General features: G+C 32.6%; 3 protein-coding genes across 3 annotated transcripts in view; 1 reads left to right on the top strand and 2 right to left on the bottom strand.

The window, feature by feature from the left end:
- Positions 1 to 3,900, bottom strand: part of LOC134242672 (CD109 antigen-like) — a gene marked incomplete at its 3' end in the record, with an annotated part of 40,191 nt that extends 36,291 nt beyond the window's left edge. Inside the window, exons 1-5 of the mRNA XM_062724769.1 lie at positions 3,807 to 3,900; positions 3,491 to 3,528; positions 2,855 to 3,011; positions 711 to 781; positions 566 to 606 (exon numbers count right to left, since the gene is read on the bottom strand). Of these exons, the coding sequence (XP_062580753.1) occupies positions 566 to 606; positions 711 to 781; positions 2,855 to 3,011; positions 3,491 to 3,528; positions 3,807 to 3,900 (401 nt within the window). The remainder of the gene's footprint in view (positions 1 to 565; positions 607 to 710; positions 782 to 2,854; positions 3,012 to 3,490; positions 3,529 to 3,806) is intronic.
- Positions 3,901 to 5,759: 1,859 nt separating this feature from the next.
- On the top strand, positions 5,760 to 7,660 carry LOC134242671 (FMRFamide peptide receptor frpr-18-like). Its single transcript, XM_062724768.1, has 3 exons — positions 5,760 to 6,236; positions 6,917 to 7,285; positions 7,466 to 7,660. The coding sequence occupies exons 1-3, from the start codon at positions 5,760 to 5,762 to the stop codon at positions 7,658 to 7,660; spliced, it is 1,041 nt and encodes a 346-aa protein (XP_062580752.1).
- Positions 7,661 to 15,187: 7,527 nt separating this feature from the next.
- Positions 15,188 to 20,832, bottom strand: LOC134242673 (CD109 antigen-like). The gene is made up of 11 exons (XM_062724770.1): positions 20,671 to 20,832; positions 20,400 to 20,465; positions 18,872 to 19,046; positions 18,561 to 18,772; positions 17,720 to 17,881; positions 16,519 to 16,581; positions 16,311 to 16,420; positions 16,049 to 16,240; positions 15,660 to 15,730; positions 15,471 to 15,565; positions 15,188 to 15,307 (listed from the first exon to the last, which is right to left on the bottom strand). The coding sequence occupies exons 1-11, from the start codon at positions 20,830 to 20,832 to the stop codon at positions 15,302 to 15,304; spliced, it is 1,314 nt and encodes a 437-aa protein (XP_062580754.1). The 3' UTR covers positions 15,188 to 15,301.
- Between the last annotated feature and the right edge of the window lie 4,465 nt (positions 20,833 to 25,297).

The following is a 25,297-nucleotide window of genomic DNA, read 5'->3' as shown; positions in this document are numbered from 1 at the left end:
ATAGCTAGAATATTTTATGGGTGCATTTGGAGGGAATTGGTGGCCTTGTGTATTTTATTGAAATATGACACTTTAGTGTCACTACTACTGTATATGGGATATGGACTAGAAATACGAAACTAAGCTCAAAACTCGCTCTACCGGTATTTCACCAGAAAAGCGGGGTGGGTTAACAGGATGAATTGTAGCTTGAAAACGAGGTGGTTGAGCCCATATCTCTTGCTGTTCATTGGTATGTACAAATGTTATTCTGCAATTTGTGTGGTAGCTTAGGTCAGGCGCACGGGCCTGGAAGCAGATGCGGCTGCGGCGAAATAGTGAAAATAGGCTTGATTCACATAAAATTTTGAGATTGTCCCTGCGCCATCTTTAGGGCTCATTGTGTAAGTTGTACATGTTTTATTCCTAAAAGCTTCAAATTTCTCAAGGGACTACATCATACTATTATTACATGTAGAGGGAATTTAAAATTTTTCAATGCACATTTTAAAAGCAGCTCAATATTAAGTAAACCGTCAGTCAAACGTTTTGATTGCAAAAAAAACTATCCTCTGCCACCTCAGGAACCTTATTCTTCCACTGAGCGATTTTATTTCCAAGAGGGTCCTTATAAAATTAGAAAAAAAACAATTAAAAGCTTGTGGTTGTAAGACAATATGAATAGAATATCTTAAACTACTAACCCTATTCAGATATATTGAGGTACTTACGAAAATTGCTACATCTATATTTTTATTCACAATGGAAATATTTGGGTAAAATCCAAAAACACGAAAATGAACTGAAAAAAGAAAAAAAAAAAGAAATAAAAATACAACTCTGAATTGAAATTAGAAAAGCTAATGTGTAACGAAATAATGTTAATTAAAACTACTAGTCCCATGGTCAAAAAATACATTTTAAGGAAATAATTTCAGTAAAAGTAAAAATATAAGAAGTAAAGTGTAAAGGAATTTTGATATAAAGCTTGCTGATTTGTCCGCGTTTGTAGATTAAACTGACTTGTATAGATAAAGCTTACTATCGCAGATATAGCAAACTTGTATAATGAAAGCTTACTACAATAGATGAAGCTTACTGGTATAAATGATACTTTCCTGTATAAGTAACGCTTACTCGTAGAGATAAATCAAATTTGTAAAGGTAAAGCTTACTCGTATTGTTAAAGCTTACTGGTTTAGTTAAAGCTTGTCTGTATAGATAAAGCTTATTCGTATAGATAACGATATTTCGTATAGATAAGGCTTATTCGTATATATAATAAATACTTGTAGAGATGAAATATAATGGAGATAACGAACATGATAAAACATCAGAGGTGGGATCAGGTGTCATAGAGGAGTGAACATCCCCTGCTGACCGGTCATACCCATCGTGAGACTGCTATAAAGCTTACTTATATAGATAAAGCATAACTGTATAGATAAAGTTGTATACATTAAACTTACTTGGATAGATAAACCATACTTATATTGATAAAGCTTACTAGTATAGATAACGCTTACTAGTACAGGTAACACTTACTCGTATAGATAAAGCTTACTTGTATAGATAAAGTTTACTCATTTAGAGAAAGCTTACTCGTATAGATAAAGATTGCTAGTATAGTAAAAGCATTTACGCATAGATAAAACTAAGTAATGTAGACAATGATCACTCGTAAAGATAAGACTTGTTCGTATAATTAATGCATACTTACTTGTACATGTAGGAATAAAACTTACTCATATAGATAAAGCATAATTGTATAGATAAAGTTGTATAGATAAAGCTTTCTCGGATAGACAAAACTATCTTTTATGGATAAAACATACTTATTATTTTGATAAAACACATTCTGATTGCACACACAAGTACTCTGAAGTTGTCATCAAAAAGATGATTGAGGTTCTGATTGACAATGTCTACGTGGTTTTTGGAGACCAGGTATTCCAACAATATATTGGAATTCCCATGGGTACAAATTGCACTCCGTAATTAGCAGACCTAATTTATATTTTTATATTCATAAGCAGAATTTGTGCAAAATCTAATGCGTGAAAAGAAGAAAACACTTGCTGTGGCCTTCAACTCGACATATAGATATATCGACGACGTATTGTCAATTAACAATCTTCAATTCCATTAATATTCCTACGTCGATACGATATATCCTGGGGAGTTTGAGAAAAAAGATACCACAGAGTCTGACACATCTGTTTCATACTTGGATGTTTTACTTGAAAAAGATTAATGGTAAACTAACAACCAAGCTATATAATAAACGTGATGACTTTAACTTTTCTATCGTCAACTTCCCTTACTTATCCAGCAACATATCTTCATCACCTGCATACGGAGTCTATATATCTCAGATGATTCGATACGCAAGAGCATGCTCTACGTATGAGCAATTTCTAAAACGAGGTAAATTATAAACAAGCCAGTTGATGTAACAAGAATATCAACAGTCTCGTTTAAAGTCATAATTTTGTAAATTTTATGGTCGCTACAATGACCTTGTCAGCAAATACAATTTATCATTGAGACAAATGCTAACTGACGTTTTTCATACTTATTGTTAGTCCATTATTTATACACTGAATTGACGACGGATTTTTCCGTTATTTCCCGATCATGACATGGAGCACACGGCGGGTGTGACCGGTCAGCAGGGGATGCTCACTCCTCCATAGCACCTGATCCCACCTCCGATGTTTCGGAGGTCCGTGTTTGCTCTCCTTCAATTTTGTATTGTTCTATGGACTTTGAATACTGTTTGTTATCTCCATATCCTTCTTGTATTGAAAAAGTTTTCTGGCATAGACATAGCATAGCTACGTAGATAAAGCTTACTTGTATAGCTAATGCTTACTGGTTTGTCCAGGTTTGTAGATGGCTTTATCAGTCTGGATCATCACAGAATGGGTCTTTGGATTGAGGGATACTTCTGTGTGGTTACTAAAGTTAACTCTCCCTTCTCCCTGTACCTTAACAGCATATGTCCTTCCAGCTATTAAACTGGATGGAATCTGTGGGACAAACAATAATATTAAAATAAAATTACTAATGTAGGAATGAAATATGGATTAAGAACCAATATTCCACATCATAAGTAGAATCAAACAATAAAAAATTAGGAGCAGAACAGTAGTGATTTCATGTTCCATGGCAGAGTAAGTATCCGCTGCCGACCGATCACATCCGCCATTTGCTTCCAGTCTTGATCGAAAAAAAAAAAATCGAAAAAATTCCGTCGACAATTCAATGTGAAAATAGTGGCTTTACAATTGATGTGAAAAACGTCAGTTAGCATTTGACTTTATGATAGCCTGTATTTACTGACAAGGTCATTGTTTCGACACTTGAAGTTGCGAAATGAATGTTTCTGTTGCCAGTATACAGGGGGCTGACATGACTAAAATACATGTAATATAAATATAAATCATCATACAGAGCAAATTAATCACATCTCTTTCCATATCTTATTCATAACAATGCAAAATCTTACCTTTAAAGGAATTGATTGCAATGTTGGATTGTCGGAATCTACATCAAAATGAAATAAAATTGCATTATAAAAAAATATCAGAAGATATCAAATTGTTGAAATCTTGATTGAAGCATGGTATGTGTTTTTAGTTTTTCTGAACAGCATTGTTATCATGTGTTTAAAAAAGTAATTATTCTACATAATGAAAGGATTAAAAATGAAAGAAAATCCAATAAGTTATTTTTTCTAAAATGTCAACAAGTGACCAGTGCATAAAATCTTTATATACATTGATGTCTGTGATATTTTTTACACTACTTCGCTACTTTCGTACCCATTATTCTCCTTTCAGATACGATAGTCCTATTGTAACTATCCAAAAGATTGGCCACCACCGTGGTTCCGGGGCCACCACTCGTGGCGTCCATCGTAGTGCCCATGGTACTTGTAGTGTCCAAAAGCTGGACGAGAACATTCACGTTCAGACCGGGACGGATCGTTTTGGGGAACATGACAAGGTACGAACTAAAATAAAGTCATGAGCAAATAAATCCTAATTTAGACTGCTCTCTAGCTTGGTTTCATATAACGAAAATATAAATCAAGTATAATTTATGTTTTATAGTTCCAGTGAGCAAAACGCTTGCGAAAGGTAAAATTATTTTCAGTGCTTTCTGAACTAATCTTGCTAGAAATAGGAAGAAATAAAATCAAATACATATTTCTATATCAGGATGTTCACACAACTCATATTATTTCTCTTCATCCAGTTCAACTGATCTGGAGAAGGTTTGTAAAATAGTTTTGGTATATCCAAGAAAAAATAATTCAATCATAAATGTTAGAGTATTTGATTTCAATTTATCGATCTATTTAGAAAGGTGTTACAAGCAAACTGACACTAGCGTCAGATAGTGATTAAAAAAACTGTAAGTACAGCTTAAAAGATAGAGTCAATTTATCGCTGGATACTTACTTTTTGGCAAGACAAGAGGAAATAGATGTAAAAATAATAAACAAGAAAAATCCAGCTTCCTTCATTCCTGTAACTGATAAATTTAAAACGAACTCTTGGAAAAGAATTCAAAGTAATAAGCCTGTACATTCATGCCTGTTGTTATATTATCTAAAATCTCGGAAAGTACTACAGTATATTTCCCTCTCCCATTTACAACCTGCAGAATATCAATCTTAATTTAATTTAAATTTTAATCAATGGAAAAACCAGTAGAACCTAGTTATTTGAAAGGTCAATCAAGACTTTGAAGCCTTTTGAGGAAAATTAAATGCGTTAGTGGTGTTTATGGGTTATTCCCCAATAAGCCATACCAAAAACAAAAAGTACATATTTTTATGCCATAGAGCGTTAAATCTTTTGCGTCGTCAAGTGAATTTTATAACAGGGAATTATCTTTCTCCAAGAAGAGCCTTCTTAACATTTTTAAAGGTACTTGGACACAGATTTGAAGTTAATATTTTCTCTTTATTATTACGACTTATATATTTTAATAGCATTTCACACAAAAATTATTTAAAAATCTTATTTCATTTAAAAGTTATTAAAACTTCAAATTTTTTGACGGGTTTGATTGACACATCCTTGCACTTTCACAAATTTTGATTTTATTCTTAATCCTTAGGAAAAGTGGCAATCTTGTTGTGTATAAATGAAAAATATTAAGGTTAACTTGATAGAGTAGATCAATTATTAAAAAACAAAAGCCAAACTGCCTTTCCTGCTTACAACGTTCAACTAATGCTGAGTTTCTGTCCGATCATAACTGTTCTTCCCCATTTCAGGAAATATTGTCCATTAGGATTATAACTGGAGCGAAGCATCCAATAAAAGAAAAATAACTGCAATGTGCACCGAATTTTTTCACACACAGTCTTTTTGGTCAGAATTAATTATCTTAATACATAATATATATTCGTTTTATATTATAGAAATATGTTATTTTCCCCCTGTCGCTGCGTGTTCTATCATGTGTTGTTGTTTAAGCATCTTGTAATTTTCAGGTTAAATAAGTCTAAACAGAACAATTACCGGTAACTGCCAGCAAGGGGTTTCCAATGTTATTTAGCATTAGTTATAATGCTCTAATATGATCATTTCATTTCATTTTACTTAATCTTTGTTTTCTTCATTTGCGTTCCATATCAGGGTGTTAATAGAAATACGTAATATATGACATTTGTTGTTTTTATTAAAGTTGTTTCGTAAGGGTATTTATAAGAGTAGTGTCAGCTCACTCAGTCACTTTGAGAAGATTTAAAGTTCTTAAAAATGGATAAAATCGCAATATATACAAACAGCTCCATTATCTCTTACATTGGGGCTACAGTAAATAACGTCACAGTGTCCATATACGACCCTGAACCTTCTGACAGATCGGCGGAACTGGCGATTTTAAGGACACTTCACTGGATCTTCAGCTCCATTATTGGCGTCATTGTCGTCGTTCTAGGAATCACCGGGAATACTCTCTCGTTGATCGTCTGGAGGAAGAGATCACTACAGTCCTCCACGGGACATTATTTGACCTTTCTGTCTTTTGTGGACTTGATCGTTCTCGTGCTCTACTTCCTGATCGAAAGCCTTCCTCAGATTGAGCCTCTTCTTCGGTTCTCGCCTAACTATGGCGCATTCTACTCCTATGTCGGTTACCCTTGTTTTCACTTTGCCGCCATGGTCAGTCTCTGGTGTATGGTTGGAGCCACTTTTGATCGGTATATCCATGTGTGCTGTCCTTCAAAAGCCAAGGTGAGTGTATGCATGCATGTTTATGTCTGTATCATAAGAATTACTCTGAATTACTAGTATCTGATATTCGAAATATATACAGTGCAGTTAATATCAGCACTGTGTTCCATATAGTAAGCAGTTTTCTTTTAGATACAAATATTGCATATTTACTATGAACTATGTAGTTAAAGCTAACCTTTACGTGATAACATTTTGCATAACTACTTAATTGGCTGCTAAATTATGTAGGCGATGTTTTTATCTATATGATGGATAGCGTATAAAAATATTACACAGTGAAATATAAGCTAACTGATTATGATTTTTCACGCACCATTCGATAGTTTTTTATAGATGTCACCATATATATATATGTTGGTAAATGACTACGAATTAAAACTTACACTCAGCATTCATTTAGCAGTGAAGGTTCTTTATCGTTCCAACGCCTATCGCGACAAGGGACCCTGGTTTTTAAGGTCTTATCCGTGAATTCCACTTCCCCTGTCGGTCGCTTAGCAATGAACAGTCACTACCTATGTTGATGTCTTATGTTTGACGAAGCACTGCAAACAAGAATTGAACACGCACCTTCGATCAAAAATTTAAGTAGAAGGACAGAAAATTAATTTAAAAATAATATCTTTCATAGTAATTTCGTGTCTTACTTTACAGTTATTTATTTTTGTGTTAAACAGCTTTGGTGCAAGAAAAGGAAAGTCTACTTAATTCTTTGCCTGGTATCTGGAATTTGCTTCTTTTTCACCATTCCTCATTTCCTGACGTACGTTCCTAACAAGGAGTCGATTTATTCCTTTGTCTTTACGGAATTTGGACAAAGTGATACGAGGAACAAATACATCTTTTGGGTATTCTGCTTCTTCCTCATGAACTTAGCTTGGTATCCGCCAGTGTTCATGAACTTGCGAATGATTCGACACTTGAAGACGACCAAGATTCCGAAATCCCAGGCCAAGCTAACACGCATGCTTCTGTACGTGTCCTTTGCCTCTCTCCTGTTGCTGACGCTAGGGTGTTTCCCCCAGTGTTTCTTGATGTTTTTCAAGGTAAGTCATATTTACAAATTTGGATCAAATTAAGTTTTCTTCACGTAACACGAAGGACATCGTTTCAGATCTTTACTCATGCAAATAATAACAGACTTTAAGCTCAGCATTTACAAAAATTACTTGATGTATCTGTTTCTCATTTAGATGCGATTACAAATTGTTTGTCATAATTTTTAGATGGATGACATTGCCATCTTTCAGGAGGCGTGGTCCTTGACATTACTTGTAGTTGTGATCCGCTCCTCTGTTAACACTGTCTTCTACACACTGTTTTATGATCGATTCTGCAGGGAACTTAAACGAGTGTTTGGATGTCTGAACGATGACGTATCTGAAGGTGATGTTCCGTCACATGAAGAATCCACCCCGTGATTCATCCATAGCAAATGCAGGACGGAAGTACAGGATGCTTAAAAAGCGTCTTTTAAAAAATATGTAACTGTAGATCACTTAATTTTGCAATACTATTTTCGCTAGATTGTCATCAAATCTTTATCAGTGGGACAAAATTTTCACAAATTGTATTTTTTGCCCTATATAATCAATAGGAATACTGATATAAGTAGAAATGAAGTTGTCGCGAGTACAAAGCCTCGAATAATTACGCTTAAATAAAGTTCCCGCAAATAAAAAAGTGATTGACAGTATGTATTTGTATTCACATCAATTTGCATCGTCTAGAAAACAGGCAAACGCTACCTTTGTTTTTTAAAAAAATATCTCCTTGTAAAGGTAAATGAAGATGAAACTTGTACTAGACCTGTACATAAAACGAATACTAATGAGAACAATAAAATGTGTACAAAATAATTCGGAGATGAAAGAGAAGATGGAGCAGTAAGTGGTGTTATACGTACATTATAACAGACTTAAAGGTATGTCACTCGTCATCTTTTTAGAAAAGTTGACGCAGATCCTCTTGCTTAAAAAAATATTTATCAATTTTCAATTTTTATTACATTTTTAAATTCAACAATGTTAATGTTTTAACATTCAACGAAAATCTACAAATAGGCAAGATTTATGAGTGACTATTTCTTGTGGTGGAAGGATATTTAGCAGATAATTCTGCAAATCTGCACATTGAAAAAATTCAATATCTTGGAACTTTAGCATCGCATACTTTTACTCGGAGAATACTTTTCCGATATGATATTGCTAGGAATATTTAATATAGGTCTTAATTTATATTTTTAGAACAATTTTTACACCTTCCTTCAGCAAATTTGCCAAAAAATGAAGATACGTAAAATAAGTGTAGATAAGGTTTATACCATTATTCGCCTGAAAATCACATATTTTGACCAATATTTCAAAATTAACGTCACTGACATCAACTTTTTCTTTCATTATCTTAAAGTACTCAATACTTGTGCCTGATCAGCACTAAAGTCGGAAAAAGCTTGATTTAATAAAATGTTTTATTGCCTATTTACTTTTTTAATACCCCAAATATTTTACTTTTTGGTGCAAAAAGGTCACACAATAATTTACGCGCATTAATTTGCGAGATTTTTTCAATGATAAATATTATTCAAATTATTTTAAGTAAAATAGAATTATATTTATTGCCATGGTTACATCCGATAAATTATAACAAAGGTTAAAGTAATTTACCAAAGAGTTAAAGTTGAAGTGCAAAAAAGGTCAACGTTAATTGTACCGTAGATCAGTAAGATGCACACTGATCCCCTATTTTCTCTGCGATTTTGAGTCACACTATATGAGTACTTATCCAAAATATACTTCTCAAAAAATCCTTGATTTAACAAATTTCATGAGTGACATACCTTAAATAGAAACGCAGATGCATGTTAATCAAACTTTGATTTCATAATACAGCGTTTCACTGATATTAAAAAGTGGATTATTATGAATAGTTTCAAAATGAGAGCCTTAAGGTCCAAGATCTAGTAAATGTCTTTAGACTAAATTCTTGGTGTTAGATCCATTATGACGTCATAATCACTTTCAACTTTCTTTTTTCCTGTACTTTACGGTTCTAATAGAATTATGTAGTAAATAAAGTATTTTCATGGAATACAATTTGATATTACATGAAAAGTACATATCGTCCCGATACCTACATTAAATTTGACATTGTTTTAAAGAAGAGGCCATTAACATACAAATTACCGTTTTTGGAAAGACTTTAGGCAATCTGGATACATTTTCTTCGTCTGATATGGATAAAACTCCCATATTCATGACAGTTTTTCTTAATTTTTCATTGGAAATGACAGTTTAACCTATGTTTTATTCATCTTGTCTACTTATAAATCATGCACCGAAACACTTTATTTGACAAAGCTTAAGTTATAAAGCATCATCAAAGAAATTTATTTCTCAAATTTGACAAATCTGTAGGCATCTTTCATTTACTAGATCTTGACCTTAAGATTTATTAAATTTAAATTGGTAAAGAAGGGTTGAGTACTTTAAAATATTTATTATTATTCGTGGATTTCAGAAAAAAAACTAGCAGAAAGTGCTTATTTCTAAGTTCACGTTCATTTAATTCACCCAAACCATAATTGGTACAATGGATTCAGATTATGGTCAATGGTCAGAGGGCCGATATGTCGATAGACCAAACGAATTAGCGCTCTGGATATCTTTCTCAACTGATTCGAAACTTCAAATTAAACATGAAACATGTAAATATTTAGTGTCTAGTGGTATAGTAGTAGTGCTATTTGTTTTTGTTTTTCCCTTTGCTTTTTATGACTTCTTAACTTTTTGCTTTGTCCCGAGGAAGGGACAGGTCGTCCCGAAAATTTGACAATTTATATTGTTCGTGTCATTGGTCATTTTAGTGTTTTAGTACTTCCATGGCGCATTGTTAGTAAAATTTGTTTTGATTTTTGTCGTAAGAATATGTAAATAAACTTATTATCTATGTTTGTGCTTATATTCATTTGTAAACTTGAAAATAAAACAAGTTATGATTCTTTATATTTAGACACTCTTTTAAAACAACAACGACTTTTGGATAAATAAATAAATAATTTTGTAAATCAGGCAAAATAATTGTAGATAGTGTTATAAACACTTTCCTAGGACGGCAATATTTCTTATGTCAATATATATCAATATCAAGCAATTTGAGCAGAGAATGAAAAAGGTAAAGTAAAAAAAATAATGATCGATTTAAACAAAAAACCCTTATCATCAAATGTGTGAAAAGGTCATAGAATACGGATGCCGGAAATTCCAGATGTGGGATCAGGTGCCTTGGAGGAATAGCATCCCCTGTCCAACGGCCACACTCCCCGTGAGCAATATGTATTGGTCAGGTAGACAGAGTATTCCGTCAAATTAAGTTTAAAAAGCCTAAAAATGGTATTAAATATATCAATTGAAATTCTAAGCAATGATACATGTAAGCTGTACTTGCAAATAAGGTCATTTTAACGACAACATTTATAAAATGCTGTCTTTAATCAAGGTAGTTGAAACCCCTTCTGTCTGTAGGCTGCCTTGGTTTAAATAATGATTGTACTTAGAGTATGCTATCAAATTTTGAATAAGTTGGAAGTCATAAATACCATATAATGGTAATGACAGAATATATATTTACTCAATGTCATGCTTTGATTACGTTCAAAACATAAGGTACGATACTGAAATATATGATGTAAAATGGATTGCAATATCCTCATTTAAAATCAGCATTTCTTTTATGGTCGTTACAATGATATTGACCCATTATTAGGTCCGGTTTTGACTGACTTATTTTTATAGCAAACTATTAGATATTTGTTTTTCAATTGGATTTGATGGATGTAAGTTTTTTTTTTAAATACAACAAAATAGAACACCGTTTTTGGAACAATTGACAGTCGTTTCTAATTTTAAAAATCCCACTGAGTCTGACACATCTGTCTCATACTTGGATATTTAACTTGAAAAAGACGTTAATGGTAATCTAACAACCAAGCTCTATGATAAACGTGATGACTTTAACTTTTCTATCGTCAACTCCCATACATATACAACAATATACCTTCATCACCTGCATACAGCGTTTATATATCTCAGTGGATTCGATACACTATATATCAGATGCAATTTATCATTGAGTCAAATGCTGACTGACGTTTTTCATACTAATTGTTAGCCCATTAGTCATAAACTGAATTGAAGGATTTTTCCGTTATTTCCCGATCATGACAAGGGGTACAAGGCGGATATGCTCACTCCTCCATGGCACCTGATCCCACCTCCGATGTTTTAGAGGTTCGTGTTTGCTCTGCTTGTATTTTGTATTGTTTAATGGACTTTGATATTGAATACTGCTCTTTATCTCCATATCCTTAATATAAAGAGATTGTTTGTTGACGTAATTTTAATGTTGAGTAATATTGATTCGTCTTATATTTTCAAGTTAGTAACCAACAATTAATACATAATTGAAATGACTCGTAATCAATATAAAATTATAATACTTTTTCTCCATTTATCCATTTGTAAGTAATTCTGATAAATTATGTGAATATATCAATCATGTACAAACCATTACCGATTTAATGACTTTTTTAAACGCATAAATTGTACATTCCAGTGATTAATTTCATTTCTTTGTTGAATTATCAACGAATAATTAATGCTTATACCTTTTTATATTGCTAACTCCTAGGTACTAATTTTACCGGAGACCGTCTTTTATTACCTGTTCACAGATATGTATTTATAGATGTCTTGTGATCCATCAATGTCCGTTATCTTTACCTTCTTTTTTTCCTTACCAAATTGAGGATAAAATATAACGTTTATAATGAAGGATATGGAGATAACGAACAGTATTCAATATCAAAGTCCTTAAAACAATACAAAATAGGAGCAGAGCAGGATCCGACCGGTCACACCCGCCGTGTTCTCAATGATAGGGAAATAACGAAAGAATCCATCATGAATTCAGTGTATAAATAATGGACTAACAATTAGAATAAAAAACGTCAGTCAGTATTTGACTCAATGATACATTGTATTTGCTGACAAGGTCACTGTGTCGGCCATAGAACTTAAAACGAGACTGCTGATATTCTTGTTTCATCAGCTTGTTTGTCAATAATTTACATCGTTTCATACGTAGAGTATGTTCTTGCGTATCGAATCAACTGAGACATGTAAACTCCGTATACAGGCGATAAAGTAATATTGCTGCATAAATAAGGGAAATTGACAATTGAAAAGTTAAAGTCATCACGTTTATCATAGAGCTTGATTGTTAGATTGCCATTAACGTCTTCTCAAGTAAAATATCCAAGTATGAAACAGATGCGTCAGACTCTGTGGTATCTTTTATCTCAAGCTCCCCAGGATATATCGTATCGGCAAAGGAATGGAATTAACCATTGTTAATTGACAACACGTCGTCGATATATCTAAATGTCGAGTTGAAAGCCACAGCGAGTGTGTTTTTCTTTTCATGCATAAGATTTTGCATAAATTCGGCTTCATATGAATACAAAAATAGGTCTGCTAATAACGGAGCGCAATTGATACCAATGGGAATTCCAATAGATTGTTGGAAGACCTGGTCTCCAAAAAACAGATAGATATTGTCAATCAGAAACTCAAGCATCTTTTTGATGTCAACTTCAGAGTACATCTTGTACTTGTGTGTGCAATCAGAATGTATTTTAACAAAATAATTTTGCAAATGACCAATGACAAGGAAAATAAATTTACGTGACCCATTCTTATTTAAAAAGCAGCTGTCAATAATATCAAAAAGCCTGGACTTTCATTTATTATGGGGAATGGTTGTGTATAAAATTGAAAAATCGTAAGTTTTTCAGCTGTATATTTTGGTAAAATCTTGTGAATTCAAATTGTCCAAAAGTTCTTTGGAATTTTTGAGTATCCACATCTACACCACTCCTTGAATATATTGTTGCATAGTACTCTTGAATTTTTCTCCTTTACTACTATCAATATCTTAGTGAGAGGTAAAGAAAGAGGCTTGGTTGAACATTTACTTGAACCCATAATGTATCTTTGTTTGTAAGGATTCTTATGATGCTTCGGAATCCAATATATATTGGATATATTGTTCAAATTCATTTTGGTTCCTCGGGATATTAAAAATATTCAAAACTGACATATGATTTTGAAGAATTGCTTACTTATAAAGGGAACTATGAGTATAAGTTGGATTACCACTTGTTAAATTAAATCCAAGTTCTTCTAAAATACAATTTATATAACGAGCCTTACAAACGAAGACAATGTTGTTACTTGCTTTGTCAGCAGGGACCAGTACGTACTGATCATGTAATCTATCTAATTCTTTTTTCACTTCTAGATTACTGAATACACAAGGATAGATGGCTTTCATATTGCCCCTCAATCTTTTAACACGTGATTTTAACATGGATCTGATACATTTAATCCATTCTGACAAAGTTTCAACGTCTTTTTCATATCTGACCCATCGTAATCTTTAAAAGAATCCATAATATTTATGAAATATCGACGCCAGTTAAAGAATCGGGGTTCCCTATATTTAGGACCTTTTAAAATAAGAGATCTAAGGTCCTCATTAATAACTATATTTACGTCTCCTGTAATAACGTGTCCAGCAGGACTATAGTTATAGGGCGAAAAAGAACATGAACACGATGGAGGATTATGTTTCAGATACTCGATATCCAGGCCATGTAAAGTTTTTTTGTAATTGAAAAGTTTCGAAGCAATGGTTGATATATATTTACAGGAAATACAAGGTGTTGTCTTTAACTTGAAATATGGTGGAACACAAGACTGGACCCTTTTGTGATTACGAATATTACTTATATTAACCGCGTTAATTCCTTTATTTGCATATTTAAGTTTAAGGAAAAGACAGATTAACTTGTCACTAATTTTCTTATCCAAAATTCTTCTTGTTGTCTACGGAAAGGTGTACTCAGTGACGGACTATTTGTGTGGTGATAAATCTTTTCGAGAATTCTAACTTTCATCAACAAAATAGAATGATCAGGTAAATTAAAATGTTTGTATAAAAGCTGCTGACCCCCATGATTTATTTGAAATCGATGATGTGATATTCTTTTACTAAGTGATCCCTTGGTTTCACTGACATAAACAAGTCCACACAGATTACATTCTATTCCATAGACAACATTAGAAAATATGCAGTAAGATTACTGGTGAAAGAAGAGTCTGTGTCCCTTATAGCCTCAAAGGAGTGACGCCTTTTCATACTGGGCGACGCGCCTGCCAGTATCATTTCGTTATTCTGTGTACTCATGAATGAATAGGTACCGAACGACAAGTATCCTCGGGAACAGACTGTCCACCAGCAGAGATACATGTACGGTGTTTAAAATGAAAGATGAAGGAATAGACTATATACTGTTTTTTTTTATTGATTTTTCATTCCTTGTATCTTCTAACCAAGTAAAAAAAGAAATAGTTTTGTTATTTTCTTGAAAAACCCACACATTTTAACAAAATATTTCTCTTTTAACTTTTTAATGCAATGTTTCCGTAATAATAATTATAATAAATTTAGTTTCAATTCAAAAACATCTTGCTATGTAAGAAACAAAATAAGTGACAATCTTAGTTTACTGAAATCTCGTAAAAAAGCAAACACACTACTTGTCTTAACATTTGTAATGTCACCTCTCTTTGTCTCCTTCGGTAAGGTCTATCAAGTCCAAATGTTAAACTGATTGCTTGAAAAACCTCAAATTTTAAACAGTCTATTTTTTTTCAAAACCTATTGTTGAACATAATCTTACAGTATTTTAATATAAGTATGTGTGTAATTTTAAAAGAGAAAAATAGACTGAAAATAGTGTGTAGAATATAATTTATTTTAAATAAAAACACTCATACTTTAGTGGGCATCAAATTTACATAAAATGACAAAGCAAAATATTGGCAACCTTACACGTATTTTTCTTAGCATAGTAGCAGAATTATATTTTTAAAGATACTACTTCGAATTTTTAACGGTAGATAACAACGATTAAATCAAGGTCTCATCTGCCAGTATAGTTAAGACTGAAAAGAAAAAGAAACAATTCAAATTAAAATTACAAGAAATACGTCTACGTTTATCAAAATATGTTTCAAATTATTAAAACTTTTGACTAAAATAGAGCGTGTTCATATTACTATAAATTGAGGTTGTTTGGTGGAGTAATTTACATGTATTTCTACTTACCATGTCTGCACAGAAGCACTCTCTACCACAAACATCACAAACTCCTGAGTCCGCCAAAACACTTGACGTATAAAATATGGTTGCTTGATTTTCTGATAGAAAAACGGATTAATCTCAGTAAGCTAGTAAGATACATAATATTTCATTTGAACTAAAATACCAGTGTTTTATTCATCAGTACTTACTGGAGTTCGTAATAATCGTAGAGTCTAATGACAGAGGGCTGCTTCTCTGCTACTTTATCTGTGTTGGCCATATACCGTAAATCTGGAAATTTTTACGTCGATTTTATTTTGCGAATTCAGGTCAAAATGCTGTTGATTGATTTTTATGTTTCAAAATTTTGCGAATGACCTATGCTTTGTTTACATTTTCTTATTGGTAATTTATTTTTAAGAAAAATATTTTTGCGAATGCAATGATTAAATTTGCTAAAAATTTATCTACAGCAAAAATTTCCAGATTTACGGTATACAGATGCACACTGTGCTTGTTTGTCAAACTGAAGACATGAAAACGTGCTGCTATTAAATTAATTTTTCTTATTTAATCTTTAAAAAAGAACAAAATTTCAATACACTGTAAATTTAGAATTGAGAGCATACAAAACAAATACCTCATCAAAATACAAAGATAGTTTCCTATATCCCATCTCATTACGTTTATACATGGGAGCTTTAGATGTATCGAGTGTCTCCAAATCAGGGGTCATACCCGAGGGTATTCCGATATCCATCATAGCCATTCCAGATTGACCCCCTTGGAGCCATCTTAAAGAAATAATAAATAGTAAAAATTAAATTGAAATCATTGATGTAATGATCATTATATTTTGATTACCTTCCACATATTTTCACTGTGAATCCTTTTGTTGTTTCATCTATCAGCGTTACATTAACGTCAAAAGAGGAAACTTCAATGTCTTCATTAATGTTGAAGTAAGTTGAGATCTGCCAGAAAAGCAAAAAATTGTATTTAATAAAAAAATCATCAAAATGGATGTATAGGAAGAAATATGAATATATTACCAGTAAAAATATTTTTGTACCTCAGCTATTGCAATGCCTGATCCTTCAGCCATGACACCGAGGATTTTCACTTCTTGAGGAATCTATTCAAACGTTAAGATATATATATATATATATATATATATATATATATATATATATATATATATATATATATATATATATATATATATATATATATATGCTCAGATATAAATAGAACAAGATATGTTTGTGAAACACTGATGACACCGTATGGCAACATAGCGAAGATTAAACTTTTCTTAAATGCAAATTTAATATATTGGTACCCAAAGTAGGGTATTTTCAGTGGAAATATAATTGTGAAATTTGAAAGAAGTCCAAGGATAATTTTTTCAAAAGCACGGAAATCTCCAAGGTCAAGGTCAAAGGGCAAGGTAATTGGTATCCAATGAAAGGTCTTGCCAAAAAGAATAAAAATGTGAAGTAGGGAAGCTCTAGCTCTAACCCTAATGACCAAGGTTGAAAATTTTAAAAAGTAGGTCAAACTCAAAGGTCAATGTCAAAGGGTCAAAATTCTTGAAATCAAATGAAAGGTCTAGTCACAAGGATTAAATATGAAAGTATGAAAGCAATAGCCCTAACCCGTAAAATGTGATGGTCAAGGATTGTTTTTTAAAAGTAAGTCGAAATCCAAGGTCAAGGTCAAAGGGTCAAAGTTCTTGGTATCTAATGAATGGTCTTCTTACAAGGATTACATATGTGAAGTATGAGAGCACTAGCCCTTATCGTTCAAAAGTTATGGCCAAGGTTAAGGTTTTTTAATAATTGCAGAAATCTCTAAGGTCAAGGTCAAAAGATCAAAGATATTGGTATCCAATGAAAAATACATATATGAAGCACAAAAGTCCTGTTACCTACTGTTCGAAAGATAGGCCAAAAGTTAAAGTTTTGACTGTTTAAAAGTGGGTCGAACTCCAAAGTCAGGGTCAAAAGGTCAAATTTGGTGGTACCCAAATAAAGGTCTTGTCACAAGGAATACACACATATATATGAAATATGAAAGTCATAGCTTCTTTAAATCGAAAGTTATTGGCAATGTTTAAGTTTTTGTGGACAAACAGCTGGACAGACAGACAGAGAGACAGACAGACAAAAGGACGGACACAACAAAAACTATATACTCCCCAAACTTCGTTTACGGGGACATAAAAAGGCATATACTTTTCAAAGATAATATTCTATGATAGCTATACGCACATCTGTGGTCTGAAGAATGAGTGCGTTTTCCCGCGTTACTTTAAATTCGTGCTGGAATGGTGCCCCCGAGGTTTTGCTGACAAGTCTTACACGCATGTTTAAGTTTGGACTGTAAACCATTGAAGCGAATTCTGCCATGGCTTGGAGAGCCACAATAGTGTCCTATAAACAAAATAATTAGCAGATGCAAAACGTACAATAATTCAGTGTTTTAGGCCAAAAAAATTCTTGCTTCCTGCTACCAGCCTGAAATTGATATAAAATAACAAGATAAAACTAGAGGTACTGTGAGCAAAGAGCTCATTAAATGATACCCCCCGCCTCCTATATGGTTATAATGACAAAGTCCATATTTTGCTGTGGCCGGGAAACCTAAAATATGTGTCGGAAATTAAAATAGAAGGTGCATAATGGCAATATGTAATAAAGATTTTGATAAAGTTTCATTAAATTTCACTCAGTGGTATAAAAGGAGTTGCGGATAAGAGATAGGTATCTCAGACGGACGGATGGACGTACAGACGGACGGACATACCAATTACAGTATACCCTCCCACTTTTCAAGCGGGGGGGGGGGGTATAATTAAACATGTCATAAGTCAATTTTGCCTTTTAAAATTAAATTTCATGTCTCTTGATTCCGAAAATTTCCCATTTTCATTCCCCAAAATTAAAAAAAACTTTAGGGTCGGGTGCAAAGAAAGGTTAGGTCGGGTAGCAGGAAACAAGACTATTTTTTGGCCTTATAAAAGAAAATCAAACCAGATACAAACTAGCAACTTTTTGTGCTAAATCCTGTTGAGAATTGTGAACGATATATACATCGAAATCTTAAACATACCTGTGTTGATGCAAAACCTCCCTCAGGGTTACGCTGGGAGGTGATCCACTTGAGAACAGGTAATCCTCCTTCTAAGTCTTTATTGATAGCTAAACCCAGCAGAGCATATGCTGTTGTTTCTATGTCCACAGCCTTGGCCTGGTCTTTAGGGGGAGCCCATTCCTTCCACTGAATGCCCTTCTTCTCTGGTTTGGACCAATACTTAAGTTCATCTGGATTTATAAAAAGTCATTTCAAAATCTTGTGTAAAGTTTGTCAGAAGAAAGGATAAAACTGCATTCTTCGCAATATAAGAGGTCACAATTATATACCTTTCACATTCGCTTTTTTATTGAGTTTGTTAATCACTTCGTTGACCCTTGAGCTGTTACTTATTAATAAAGCGTATCCAACAAGAGCTAATTCGTACACATCTTCCAGTAGATCTATTTCACCTTCCAGGTAAGTCCTAGCTTTTTTTATTGCTCTTCTTGCTCGATACCGCTCCTGTTAAGGGGGGGACCTATGTCCGAAAAGTCTTTGTATGAAATTTTCAAAACTTTGACATTTTTTTCCTGACCACTTGCTCTTAATTTTAAGGTATTAAAAACAATACCTTCATATGCTTATTTTTACACAGGAGCACGTGCAAAAACAGTGTGAAATGCTAAAAATAGATTATTTTCAGACATTATTGTTCTACCCCAAATATGCTCTAAAAAGAACCAAAAATGTCAAATCACATTCAAAATGAACAGGTATTTAATTAATATGACTTGTATCTTTAAAATGAAGGCAAATTCATTATAATTCATCTCGCCTGAAAAATTATAATGGAGCAGAATGTAAGTATCACCCCGTTTTTCTTGTCGTATTTTTTACAATTTCGACATGCATAACAGGTAATATCTTAAAAAGTCTTTGTGTGAAAATGTTGTAATTCATATTTTTTGAAAGAAATGATTCATCTCTTTATTTTAACAAAGAAAAAAGTATACCTTTATGATAAAATAAACGAGAAATATGACGTTTTCTTTTATTTTCGTACTCTTGTGTCATAAATATTGACCTTTCTGCACTAATAAAAGGAAAGTAAGCACTGACAAACATCTGAATATATAACTTTTTTGCAAAAAAAACCGAGTATTTTGTTTTGATTAGAAACAATTTAAACAGATTAATTCTTTTCTTCTTCATTTCAATCATTCTGCCCCCCCCATTTCCCCGTCAATAACACCTATTAGAACCTAGTAATGACTTTATACAATATAATCTACATGTACTATAAATCAATAAGCAAATATAGGTAAAAGTACATTTCTTAATTTTTTTCTTATTTTTATCAAGAAAATACAATTAATGGTAAACATAAAAATAAATATATTTCCCTGATTTAAGCCGCTTTCTTTGCTGAATTTTAACTGATTTTTTGCACTTGTATATCAGCATACCATCGAGGCATTTATTCACAACTGAAATTGCTATGAATCCTCAACCAAAGGAAAAAGAATTCTGATATTAACAAACTCCATAAATCAAATAAAAATGATGAATATTTTTTTTTTGTCAATTGTGTACGTTATTGATTATTAACAAAGTCATGCCTATATGACAGTTGCAAAAGTCAACAGGTAAAAACAAACGTCGCTATTGTGACGTCACATAACGCTGCTTTGACGTAGAACGACATAGGTCCCCCCTTAATTTAAAAACTGCATAATTCTTGTCTACTGGATAACATAAGAATTTATCTGTGAATATTTTATAAAATTATACTTCTATCTCGTAAAAATGTCTCTGTCAATATCAATTGAAAAAATGCATAGAATCAAAACATAAGAATTTCAAATTCTCCTGGACCTGATCTTCGAAATATAATATTCGTATTCTTCTTTCATCAAATAGCGACGTTTCTTCCCCTTTGCTCTATTAAAAATGTTTTAGTCAAATATGAATATAATAGACTCATTTATAAACCCAGTCAGTCTTCTCAAAGATGATGTCAATAATTATAAATTTGATGACAGTTTATGAGAGTGGATCATTTCAATAGCTAATTCATTTAAAATGTTTATATTAATACCACTAACCTTTCTTTCAGTGTCAAAATAATCATTTAAAAAAGACATACTCCCTGCATGTTCTCTGCTTCTTTAAGAGCGATAAGAGAAAACGCCGTGAGAGTCCTCTCGCCTGCTGCTGAGCCGCCCTTAAAATAAAAAAAAATCTTTTTTTTCTGTACAGAAACATATTCAGATAACAGATTCAATGATGTACCGTTTTCAATTTCCATAGTCTGCTGATTTGAATGATGGCAATCTTCATTATACCACTTTCAAGAAAGTTCAAATTAGAACAATATCATGTGAAACAATATTTATTTTGCTGATGTTTTAATATTCATTCCATTTGATTTAATAGAAATCAATCAACTTCATTTTTAAATTCACATATTTTATAACCCTGGACCACACTTAACAACATTATATTAAGTGGTCCTTAGAACACATTGCTCATGTGAGTAACTTTGGTCATTCTGTTATTTACATGTGACAGATTTCCCCAATTGTATTACCTATTTTGACCTTGCCCATTCCAAAATGGTCATGGTTCGAACGATTCGAGCAAGATTTTTAAGTTATTTTCCTATATACGTCGATGTAAAACTTGGATTCCCTATTGTGGCCCCGCCCTTCCCCCGGGGAACATGATTTCAACAATTTATAATCTACACTAACCTAGAATGCTTCCACATAAGTTTTTTGTACTATATATATTTCTATGTAAAACTTGGATTCCCTAATATGGCCCCGCACTACCCTCTGGGGGCATGATTTGAACAGTTTAGAATATACACTACCAAAGGATGCTTCAGCATAAGTTTAACTTTTCTGTGGTCCTTAAGAAGAAGATTTTTAAAGTTTTTTTCCCTATATATTTCTATGTTAAACTTGGATTCCCTACAGAAGTTCTTGAGAAGAAAATTTTAATGACCACACCCAATTTTGGTATTTTCTTGATTACTGTATCTCCCAATGGAAGGGGATTTTGCCCTTTATTATAACAATTAAAATTCCTCTTCACCCAAGGATGCTTTGTAATAAGTTTAATTTAAATTGGCCCAGTTATTCTTGAGAAGAAGTTGAAATATGAAAAGTTACAAACGGACGGACGGACGACGGAAAACGGCTTTCAGCTCAGGTGAGATAAAAATATAGCGTCATGAGATTCTTAAAATATTCCTAGCCTGGTCCAATATCTGGCCCTAGTTAACGGTTTTCTTGCATTTGAAATGTTTAAGGATCATATATCCTATTCTTGAGTAAACACAAATAAGTGCAAAAATAACAAATACTGTGGTTAGAACTGAAGTACTTCCAAAGATCAAATTAATATGCTGTTTTATTGACGGTTTTCAACCTGCTGCAATGGTACCCTAAAATTCCTTCTTCTTCAAAAAGTATTTAATGCAGTTTTGTACAGCTCTTGCACCTTTAAGTATATCTGTATGGTATCATTGATGAAAGTATTTTGGATAAGTGTTATTTTACACACTTTTTACCTATTACAACTACTATAAAATCATTATTGTTCGTTGAGAACCAATGTTCATGGATTTTGTGGTTCACCTAGGATACTTCAAAAATCCAAGAAACTTTTGGAAAATTTGAAATCATAAGATTTTAACAAATTCGACAGCTTAAAAACTTACGACTTTTCAACTTTACACTCAACCATTCCTCACGATAAATTAAAGTCCAGTCTTTTTGATATCATTGACAGCTGCTTTTACAATAAAAATGGAACTTGTGAATTTACTTAAGGTATCATCGGTCATTGGCAAAATTATTTTGTTAAAAAAGCATTCTGATTGTACGCACAAGTACTTTAAAGTTGACATGAAAAAGATTGACAATTCTGTGTGGTTTTTTGGACACCAGGTCTTCCAACAATCTATTGGAATTTCCATGGGTACAAATTGCGCCCCATTTTTAGCAGTTCTATTCTTGTATTCATATGAAAAAGAATTTTCTCAAACTCTTATACGTGAAAAGAAGAAAGCACATGATGTGGCCTTAAACTCAACATTCAGATATATTGATGACGTATTGTCCATTAACAATGGTGATTTCCATTCCTGTGTCGAAACGATATATCCTGGGGAGCTTGAGATAAAAAAATACCACAGTCTTACACATTTGTTTCATATTTGGATATTTTATTTGAAAAAAGACGTTAATGGTAATCTAACAATCAAGCTCTATGATAAACGTGATGACTAAATTTTCAATTGTCAACTTCCCTTACTTATGCAACATTCTTCTACGATTATCCCCGAGATCAAATAAATGCCGCAGACATTGTTCTCCATTAAATCATAAACCTCATCAAAAAATTATCAGATCAGAAACACGTATCAAAACTGTGCAGTTGAAATTTGCATTTGACTGAAGAATGAAATAGATATGTTAACCACATCGATGTGTCGTCTTTTGCAATTAAAAACTGTATATTGCAGATGAATGTAGGTTTCTAAAGCTAAGCGGGGCTGTTCCACGGACCTCCCTACGCCATATTTAAACTCCGTAATATACGTGATAAAGAGGTAAAAAGGAAATTGATTTTGTTATTTTATATTCAAAAGAAGTATCTAATTAAAGCTACAAACAGATTTATAATTAATAAAAGGCTAATTTTAATGCGGCGAAAGCACAAATCGTCTGCATTCTATTCACAGGTATCAAACAAATTTATACTCTGGTGCTAAACGCTGGTGCTAAATCATGATAAAAATGTTTTACCGTAATCTGTTTCAAAGAAATTTGCTTCACCATCAAAGTAAGGTAAGGACCTCATCAATTAAATACTTAACGTTCTTTTATCCTTTTATTCATTTTATATAAATAATTCATCCAGCTATAAATATAAACGAGAATGTTTCTTATTGTCAAGATTAACGGTTGCATTTTTTATTTATTAAAATTCTTCATCAACGAACACAAAAAGCATTTCATTATTAACTATCAAGATAAAAAAACAGATGTCTTTTCCTTATCTCTGTTATTATTTTTATATAAATTGAAGAGGACACACTATTGATACTATGAGGTAACAGATATTGACTTGTAATGAGTATTTTTTTTTTAAAGAAGATAGGATATTGTAAGTACTCAGGAAGCAGTAGTTCTCCCTTTGTCGAACATCATTTAGTGGATTTTTTTCTACTGATTGGTGTTCATTTCCCAGAAGAGAAATTTAGTATTAATAAAGGAAACTCATGAATGAATATTATGAATCGCAATGCAAAAAATATATTCGAAGCTAATTCTAGGAGTGTCATGACCACGCAAAGCCAGGACATAAAGAAGGAAGTCATTTTATTTACCAAAGTAAATGCAAAACAAAACGCAGTGATATTTAAGTCTTGCTTTTTCATATAGTACATTGGTTTTATATTTATAAGTTGTTTCAAATGTTTTACTCGATGGTTATGGTATTTGCGTATAATGTACCTAAAATAATTTTAAAGAGGAAATTTGTAATATATTTTGAAAAATTTTATATCAAAAATCAATTAAAATATGAAATGACCTTCCTTGTGAATGCAGTTTCCTCTGTTCAAACGTTGACCTGAATATCTTCCATACGAATTGTTCGGTAATTATTTTCATGCTACACTGACAATAGAATTTACCTTTTTCGTAAACATAAAACACACACAGTGGGTGTGCCAGGTGAGTAGTCAAACCTAAGACGTAAACAATTGTAGTATTTGTTCCTCTGCTAAGTACCAGTATTTCAGTTGAAAGCCACGGGTCTTTCGCATGAGACCTTTAAAAGCAAAGTTTTGCGTCAGAACAAATGTTGGCACGATAGAATCCTCTCTTCAGAATTTCCCTGGGTGCAGAAAATATGTCATTTGACATCTTAACCGGTATATGGTGACGTTTCTATTTGAGCAAGGCATCCACAAATTAGAGAATGACGTGTAAAAACAACAAAAATTTATTTGCGAAATTCATCGAAATTCATAAATTAACTTTTAGGCATATGAAAAGAAAATGAACAATCATTTGATTTTTGAAATAAAACTGAAACGCCATTGACATTTTTGTTGTGATGTTTTTATCTAGTTTGCTTTTTTGCAGTTTTTAAATAACTTTTTGATCTCTGTTGCAAATTGATGGTCGAGAAAAGCATAGATGAATGGATTAACGATATTGTTAATGATGTACATTCTATAAACAAACAAAATTCCAGCTCTTGCGGAATCAGAAAATGTCTCCAAAAATTCTTCATTTATTGCTTCAAGCAGGAAGATGATTGCCTGTGGGATGTAGCAGATGAGAAAAAAGATAGTGATCAGCATGAACATCAGGGTAAACTTATAGACAATCCTCTTGTTTGTCTGTTCTTTTCTTCGTTTTCCACTTGTCTTATACAAAACTGGGTTACCTCCAAGTGGTGCATATGTTGGAGTGTCCACTGTACCTGTTGACTGATGTGTATAAGAGGCAACTGGGGTAATTGAATTGTTTGCTTCAATAGAATTAATTCCAATTTCCGAGTCACTTTGCATCTTCTCACTACTGGAAACCCCAGTTTGAAAGTTTAAGTCATTTGCATTGGGAAGGTTTTCAGTGGTCTCATTCCCCTTTTTCTTGCGAATGGTTTTCTTGCATTTGAAATGTTTAAGGATCGTATATCCTATTCTTGAGTAAAGACAAATAAGTGCAACAATAACAGATACTGTGGTT

Source organism: Saccostrea cucullata, unplaced genomic scaffold (assembly GCF_032062105.1).
Source record: "Saccostrea cucullata isolate Sc308-1 unplaced genomic scaffold, CSIRO_AGI_Scuc_v1 ctg2700, whole genome shotgun sequence".
NCBI lineage: Eukaryota > Metazoa > Mollusca > Bivalvia > Ostreida > Ostreidae > Saccostrea > Saccostrea cuccullata.
Note: the sequence above shows the minus strand (reverse complement) of the source record. Positions and strands in the feature narration are given on the sequence as shown.

What these genes read in the sequence shown, in the direction of transcription:
- LOC134242671 (XM_062724768.1), top strand. Translation starts at nt 5,760, where the DNA reads ATGGATAAAATCGCAATATATACAAACAGCTCCATTATCTCTTACATT. An exon ending in GCTGTCCTTCAAAAGCCAAG is followed by an intron (nt 6,237 to 6,916) that starts GTGAGTGTATGC and finishes TGTGTTAAACAG; the next exon opens with CTTTGGTGCAAGAAAAGGAA. An exon ending in GTTTCTTGATGTTTTTCAAG is followed by an intron (nt 7,286 to 7,465) that starts GTAAGTCATATT and finishes CATAATTTTTAG; the next exon opens with ATGGATGACATTGCCATCTT.
- LOC134242673 (XM_062724770.1), bottom strand. Translation starts at nt 20,832, where the DNA reads ATGGAAATTGAAAACGGTACATCATTGAATCTGTTATCTGAATATGTT. An exon ending in TATTATATTTCGAAGATCAG is followed by an intron (nt 19,047 to 20,399) that starts GTCCAGGAGAAT and finishes CCCCCTTAACAG; the next exon opens with GAGCGGTATCGAGCAAGAAG. An exon ending in TAAAAAAGCGAATGTGAAAG is followed by an intron (nt 18,773 to 18,871) that starts GTATATAATTGT and finishes TTATAAATCCAG; the next exon opens with ATGAACTTAAGTATTGGTCC.